Source organism: Cyprinodon tularosa, unplaced genomic scaffold (assembly GCF_016077235.1).
Source record: "Cyprinodon tularosa strain WSP-4 unplaced genomic scaffold, ASM1607723v1 ctg517, whole genome shotgun sequence".
Classification (NCBI taxonomy): Eukaryota; Metazoa; Chordata; class Actinopteri; order Cyprinodontiformes; family Cyprinodontidae; genus Cyprinodon; species Cyprinodon tularosa.
Genome location: NW_024039249.1, coordinates 258,039 through 266,130, shown reverse-complemented (window position 1 = coordinate 266,130; position 8,092 = coordinate 258,039). Strand labels below are relative to the sequence as shown.

Sequence of the window (8,092 nt, the reverse complement as noted above, 5' to 3'; positions counted from 1 at the left end):
ATTGAATTTTAAAAATGTTGCAGGAAAGTAGAGGATTAGTTTGAAATGTAATAAATGAACTATAGATAAAATCCATGTTTAGTAGGCTAATACTTTTATCCAGTTGAGATCAATATCAGGAGCACAGAAAGTTACCTAAATAAATTTAAAAAGAGGTGGGAGATCTGGAGTCAAAAAGTCCTCTCTATGCCATGGATTTGTTCTGCCCTGCTGCTTAACCGGGTGAATTTAGTGGCTGCACAATTTAATTCACAGTGTAGATTGGACTCACCTGCTTCAGTGGCTGATCAGAACAAATATATGGCATATAGAATACTTGTTGACTCATATCTCCCACCTATGCATTTAAAACTAAGAATAAACTCTATAAAATATTTTAAGGAATTCAGTCATATTTTACCTAAAAACTACATAAATCAATAGCCTGGGTGCCATTCCGAACTTAGTCCCGCCCACAATGTTTGAGGTCGGGAAGTTCGGTCTGGCATTGCTCAATAGTAGCGCGAGTATGCTTGCCCAATATTTGGCAGGCCAATCAAATTGTCAGGGCGGGCTTTATACGATGATGGACCAACAGTAACGTAATCCACCACGTCACCAAAGCGCGCTTGGGTGACAACAACAATGGCTGCCGCTGGAGGGTTGAGGTAAGTAGATTCTGCTATTAGGTCTGTTCTAGAAGATATCGACAGCAAATAGATTTTAAAAGAGGAACAGAGAAACGCGATTAAGGCATTTGTTGAAAAGAAAGATGTTTTGGCGTCCTTCCTACGGGATTCGGCAAAAGTTTAATTTATCAGCTGGCTCCCTTGGTCGCTTAACATACGTCACGCACTCCGTTGCTCTTATTGGTTGTAGGTCTATCCAATTGAGTGCAGAGGCTTTTTTTTTCTGGTTCGCTCGAAACACGCCCCATAATCACAGCTCTATGGAGCAGCATCAGACTCATATTCTGACTAGAATTGAGTAGGACTACTTCAAGCTAGGTAAATTAATCTTATGTTATCAAATTCAATTTAAACACAACAGAGGCGCACATTGGACGAGGCCATGCATGAGGTAAATGCAAGGGAACCTATATTAATGCAGCCGTTTCATCTTTCATTGAGATGGGTTTGGTGGAAGCTTTGCGACCGTATTTTGCAGATTTGCTTGTCATTTCAGATGAGAAAACTAAAAATTAAAAAGGAAATAGAATCCAACCCACCAAAGTGGCCAGTAGGATTGGCTGTTCCAACTGCCACAGCTAAAATGTATCTGCATTTGGCAGGTGTTAATGTCAAGCTCTGATTGTGTATGAGGACAGAGCATGAGAATAATTCAAATAATTACCATTTCTGCCACTGTGCTTTAAAAAACACCTTCACTTCATTATTATGAATGTTATCTCATAATTATGAGTTACTATGTCATTATTTTGACTTGTCTATGTCACTATAATAAGCCAGGCTGAGTTGTGGGACTGCTAAGGCACCACGCCGGTGCCGGGAGGTCAAGTGTGGCACTACTTGGGTGATTACAGATGCAAAAAGTTTGACATTGGAGAAATTTGAAGAAAATCGGGGAGAAAGACTATAGGTCGTCTTCAAAGCAATTCACACAAACCATCCAGTGGCTCCAGATGGGTAAGCTGTGCTTTGTCTCCCTATTTTCAGCAGGAGCAGGGAGCTGCCGACCTTGACTGAGGACATTATTGAAATCTAAAAAGACTACAGTAGTAGTGTTTTAAAAGTTCTTCTGTTTCCATGGGTCCTTCTCTGGCTGATTTTTAGGCTTGGCTGAACTTTGCTGGAAACCGGAGGCATTTCAGCTGACTAGAATAGTGGTCTTCCTTCACAAGAAGGGTGACTAAATGGTCAGAGGTGGGAGATGTGGAGCCATCAGGTCATCTATATGTCATGTATTTATTCTGCCAGCTATGAACCAGATGAGTTTAATCTGCACAGTGAATTAAATTGTGCAGATTGGACTCACCTGGTTCACGTGACAGACGTGACAGAGTCTATTGACACCATGGGGAACAATCTGCTGTCTGCAACATGCTTTTGCATGATTGGTTTAGTAGTGGATCAGTAGTAGTGTGGGGTGGCATTTCTTTGGAGGGCCACATAGCCCTCCATGTGCTCGCCAGAGGTAGCATGACTGCCATTAGGTATCGAGATGAGATCCTCAGACCCCTTGTGAGACCATATGCTGGTGTGGTTGGAGCTGGGTTCCCCCACTGCAGGACAATGCAAGACCTTTTGGCTGGAGCTTCGGCAGTTCCTGCAAGATGAAGGCATAGAAACTATGGACTGGCACCACAGACTGTCCAGGAATTGGCGGCTGCTTTAATCCAGGGCTGGGAGGAGATTCCTCAAGATACCATCCACCAGCTCATCAGGAGCATGCCCAGGTGTTGTAGGGAGGTCATACAGGTACGTGGCGGCCACACATTATACTGAAACAAATTTTGACCCGTTTTAAAAACATTTAATCAAAGTTGGATCAGCCTGTAATGTGTTTCCACTTTTTGTTTTTGACTCCAAATCCAGAACTACATTGGTTAACTTTATTTCCATTGATTATTTTTGCAATTTTGTTGTCAGCATATTCAACTTTGTACAAAAAGAAATATTCAAATAGAATTTTGTATTCATTCTGACCTTGGGTGTGTTATTTGAGTATTCCCTCAAATAACAACGAGCAGTCTACTTTACAGTTAAGAGGGGATAAACATGATACAAATATACATTACAAATATGTACATTTTAGACAGCTAGTGCTAAGAACATCAGAGGGAGAGAATGGATGTTGAAAGTCTTATTTATGGTATGTAATATATATGGAATATATATTGTTAGAATATATCCAGCTAGAATGAGAATATGTAAAAAAAAAAAAAAAAAAAAAAAAATATATATATATATATATATATAAAATAAATATAAAATATATATATATAAAGCTTATGGTAAAGTCAGAGAAGAATGACAGTTGGTCAATGTTTCATTTTGTAAAAAAATAAAAAGGGTTTTGAAGGTTCTACTCCTGAGGATTCTTGATGTTATCCATGTCTGTCAGAATTATCTTCCTGTATCTGCGCTCCAGTCCCATCATAAACTCTAGGTAGTTGCTGAACTTGAAACCAGCGATTGGCTCCTCCTGCAGATGGAAAAAATATATATATATATTGTTAAGATGTAAAACCACAAAGAGGAGAAAGATGGAGAGAAGGGTTGTTAATTGTTGCATATCATAAATTATACTCCGTGTGTTTTAACTTATGAGGGTCTCAGCTATAAAAATGAAATATATGCTCTATATACTTTACAGATCAATTTATGAGCCCAAATCCTGGTTAAGTGGTCATTGTGAACAGGGCCGGTTCTAGCCCTTTGGTTGCCCTAGGCGAGATTGAGTTTTGCGCCCCCCCCCCCCGCTCACTTTTGCCGTGCTAAATACGAATACTGTTTTCAGCATCTGTTTAGTGCTTCATTGAGTTCAGTGAGTGGATTTGATATAAGTATTAATAGTTTTAGGAATTGTGCTATAAGAATCAAGGTTGTGTTTAAGCATTCAGAAAAAACTGTAACTTAGCATGGAGTGATGCATAGACAAATACCAGAATAGGTTTCAATACCTCTTATTTTAAATAATTTATTACACACTCAAAGTTAGGACTGTGCAAAAACACTTTTAACCATCTGTAAGGACACTTAGGTAAAGTATAACTAAAAAACTGGATTGAATCATTGAATGAATTTATTTCAGACAATTAACAAATTTAACACACATTAAACAAATATTAAATAAATAAATTTCAGAAATTACCAAATAACAATAAAAAATAATAAATTTAAGAAATTCTTCAACCAAGGACTACATAAAAAAGTAATTGATAAACATTAAATTAAATTTTCTTTTCCAGTTCAATTAAATCATTTGAACATAAATAGAAATGAGATAAACAAAATTTTCCTCTAAATAAAATATATCAGGTATATTTACCCTGATTTCTGACACTGATTAGTGATTAAAGAAAGGATTAACCCTCTACAAACAAAAGTGCTTTTATGAATACCATTACAAAATTAAAAGTTTGAAGTCGTTTTTTTTTTTGTTCACATATTCTATGATGAACAGCCATAACTTCATATATTTTGATGATTATTTGTACATCCCTTTTGAACACTCAATGCAGATAATCACTACAAAATATTTTATTTATATTAGTATCTTCTACCCATTCTCAAGCTAATAATATAGCACATAATTCTGAGAAAAAAATGTCAACATTAGGGATGGGGATCGTTAATATTTATTGATATCGATACCTTTATCGATACTCCTTATCGATCCGAGTCTTTATCGATACCACTATCGATACTTTTTTGTTATTTGGTGGAAAGACGATGCAACAAAATTTTATTAACAGAACTGGTATTGCACTATTGCTTAACAAGTGAGCATAACAAAAACGTTTCTAGCCTTCAATAAACATGGCTAATGTAATAGGCCACTTGGAAATGACATAAAACTAACTAGAATATATTTTCACAATTGTTGGTTAATGTATTGTCTACTGTCACTTTTCATCATGTTTTTAGTGATTAGGAAAATATTTAACAAATAAATAATTGTATTTTAAATTAAATGTAATTTTTAATAAATGTTGGCATCAGTAGTTTCATTATATATAGAGCAATATACAACTGTATTACTCATGTTTTTCGCCAAAAACAAAATTTCCCGTTTTCTTTACGTTACACTTGAACGCATCATGATAACCTAATTGTCATTTTACTGAGCCAATCTGAACACATCATCACGCAACACGTCTGAAACTTTATTTACTTTTCAAGCTAACTAGCTTGTATGCTTCCGATTACAAGACGGATTTCACAATTAATATTTTTAACTGACCGGACAAGCTACAAAGTCTGTGTGCGCTTACCAGTGGTACTCTGAGTGGATGATTAAGACGGGCCGACTGCGGCAGCAGCTGGAGGAGGAGAGGGGAGTCTTTTCCGTTCAGCCATCCTCGAGTCGCGAGCAAAGTTAAGTGTCAGAATTCACTTGTTTTACTTTTAATATCTGTTTGCTTACAATTTCATTCCAAAATATTGGTGGACATGCTGCAGGGATTGACGTCACGACTTCCGGGTTGGAGGGCGCTTGAAAAGAGATCAGAATCTTTTCCGATTTTCTCTTAAATGTGAAAAAAAAAAAAAAAAAACGGTGGTATATTTATTTGTTCATATTTTGCTATTTATATATACGTAAGCTTAAGTCAAACTGACGGATGCTTCATAACCGGTTTAATTCGCTTTTTTTTCTAATTCTATGATTAATGGGAAGTAAGCCTAAGGGCGACGCTAAGTATAGAGGGCGCCCCCAACACATTTGTCGCCCTAGGCAATTGCCTAGCTCGCCTATAGCAATCGCCGGCCCTGATTGTGAAGTAAACTGAGCTCTCAGGATGTCATTTGGAGTTATTTCAAATAGAACAAGAGGAAAATATTCTCTCACATCTCGATACTAAATCACAGGCAAAACTGTGCGTGAAGGGAATTTAAAAGTATAAACATGGATAAGTTAATTATCCTTATTTATAGATAAAAAGGTCCAGTTCCGGTCAGATGTTTACACACAGATCATTGGGATGTTTATTTGTTATTCTATTTTATAAAGCGGAGTTATACAAACATCTTCCCTCTAGGAAGAGGCTTCAAAGCATCCGATGCAGGTCCGGTAGGTTCCAAAACAGCTTCCTTCCCACTGACATAAGACTGCTGAATGTCGAATAAAATGGTGAAAAATAAAAAAAGAAGCGCTGAATGTTGGAAAAATTGTAAATCATCTCATTCTCATGTTTACATTTGATCACCATGTTACTTTTTATCACTGCTGCACTTTAAGAAGTGGAAATGTCTTGAGAGTTGTACTGTACAACATTTCGTTTTGTATACACTGTGTGTATAAAATGACAATTAGGTTTGTCTAAGTCTAAGGATTAATCTTAGAACCAATCGACCCCAAACAGCAGCACAGGTGATTCAAGGGGGCCAGGTAACCTCGTCAGGACGCCACCAAGGTCTGTACAGCTATTAGTAATGATTAGGATTTAAACCAGAGGAAGATCTAAAACATGCAGGAAACTAATTTTAAAGCTGACCTTGTACACATCTGCCTGAGGGATTCATCATAACAGTTTAGGTAAAAGCAGAACACGCACCAGAATCCATTGGATTTCTCGGAGTACAAAGGCTGATTTATTCTATTTCCATTAATTGTTAGACCAGAGTTTAATTTTTAACAACTCTTTCTGTCTAAATGATCATGAAAATAATAACTCTATAGAGAGTTTTGGCTAACACATATGATTATAGTTAAGGGCGTTAAGTACAGGGATAGTGTATTCATTGCCCCAGTATCATTTCTATACAATATCTTATTACCAGCAAAACGAGAAATCAGTGGCTTCAACTGGATCCAGTAAAGACTGACACCTTGTTAAAAAATAATCAAAAGCCTGTTTTCCATTGCCCTTTAAAACCACGGAGCCTTTGGAAAGTCTGGGGCTTTTAATGCCAGGGGAGCTTTACATTGAGACAGGTTTCCCTTTCTAAGGGCTTTATTGCCTCAAGATAGGTAAGAAAATAAAAAATTCCAGGGGCTTGTTAAAGGGGTGGAAATGTGGTCAGCACTGCAGTGTTTGTTACATCAGTAGCAACAGCTGTGAGTGCACAACGTTGCCTTTATACTTTTAATTTGGCATAAAGATACGTTTCAAGAGCTTCATTTGTGTATTCAGTTTATCAAGAAATATGCTGATCTTCGGAGCTCTGTGCCGTCAGGCTTCTCAGCCAGTGTACCGAGTTGGATCTCCCCTCTAATCACAGCCGTACTATCGGCAAGTCAGTCGGTCATTTCCAGTTAACTTGTTTGTCAGAAAAAGTGATTTAAAAATGTTTTTTTAACAAAGAAAGTAGACCTCAAAACTTCTTTGTGCTCACCTCATCAAGGTTATGATTTTACTGTTAATTATGCTTTTACAGCGCCAGAAAGTTTACTTGATTTGGTGGTTCGCCTACTGGGCTAGCTAAGCCAGAAGCCAGACCGGGGTTGCACAGGGAATACGATGATGGGAATGAAAATATTTCAATGGACTACTCATGTTTGAACAGAACATTTTCAATTTCCCTTGTACATATACATTCTCCTTAGACTTCACATAAACCTCAGCATGTAGAGTGTACCGCCTTTATTCATATTTATATAATAATATTTTTTTTTCCTTCCCTTTCATGGTTTTATCCTGACGGTGCTGTAGATTGAAAAACCACAGTTTGGATGCTGTCATTCAGCTTTCATAGATCCTTTTTTATGCTATCAACTGACTATACCTTCTCCTTGATATAAACATTTGCTCATGATTGTAAAGTCAATCAATTCCCTTTATGAGTAGCTTGACTGATACGGGTTTTGTGTTGTGCTGTGGATGTGAGTTTAATCTTATTATTATTATTATAAAGGAAAAATTTTTGTACATGAAGTCTTGCCAGATGAAGGCTGAGAAAAACACATGTAAATATTTATTTCAAGTTTTAATGAATGCAGTGATTTTACTCAATAATAGAAGGAATGAATCAGCTGCATAACTGTAAAGTTCACTCTGAACTATTTATCAGTTGGAACAATATCAACAAAGAATAGCCTATTTTAAAGGAAGTAAACATGTAAAGGTTGATTACAACCAGTGGTGTGTTCCTATTACCAGTGTTTTCACAGGTCTGCCTAAAAAGTGGATCAGTCAGCTGCAGCTGATCCAGAATGCTGCTGCCCGTGTCCTCACTAAGACTAAGAAAGTAGAGCACATCACCCCAGTTCTAAAGTCCTTACACTGTCTCCCTGTATCTCAGAGAATAGACTTTAAAATACTTCTGTTAGTCTATAAATCTCTGAATGGCTTAGCACCTAAATACATCACAGACTTGCTATCAGTTTATCAACCCTCCAGACGACTCAGGTCTTCTGGCTCCAGCCTGCTCTGCATACCTAGAACCAGAACTAAACATGGAGAATCAGCATTTAGTTCCTATGCTCCACT

The 8,092-nt window shown here is 37.2% G+C and overlaps 1 protein-coding gene across 1 annotated transcript in view; it reads right to left on the bottom strand.

The window, feature by feature from the left end:
• Positions 1–2,934: 2,934 nt before the first annotated feature.
• The window catches only part of tbc1d32 (TBC1 domain family, member 32), a 110,955-nt gene continuing 105,797 nt past the window's right edge, over positions 2,935–8,092 (bottom strand). The window contains exon 34 of the mRNA XM_038303692.1: positions 2,935–3,144. Coding sequence (XP_038159620.1) covers positions 3,025–3,144 — 120 coding nt within the window. The 3' untranslated portion in view covers positions 2,935–3,024. The remainder of the gene's footprint in view (positions 3,145–8,092) is intronic.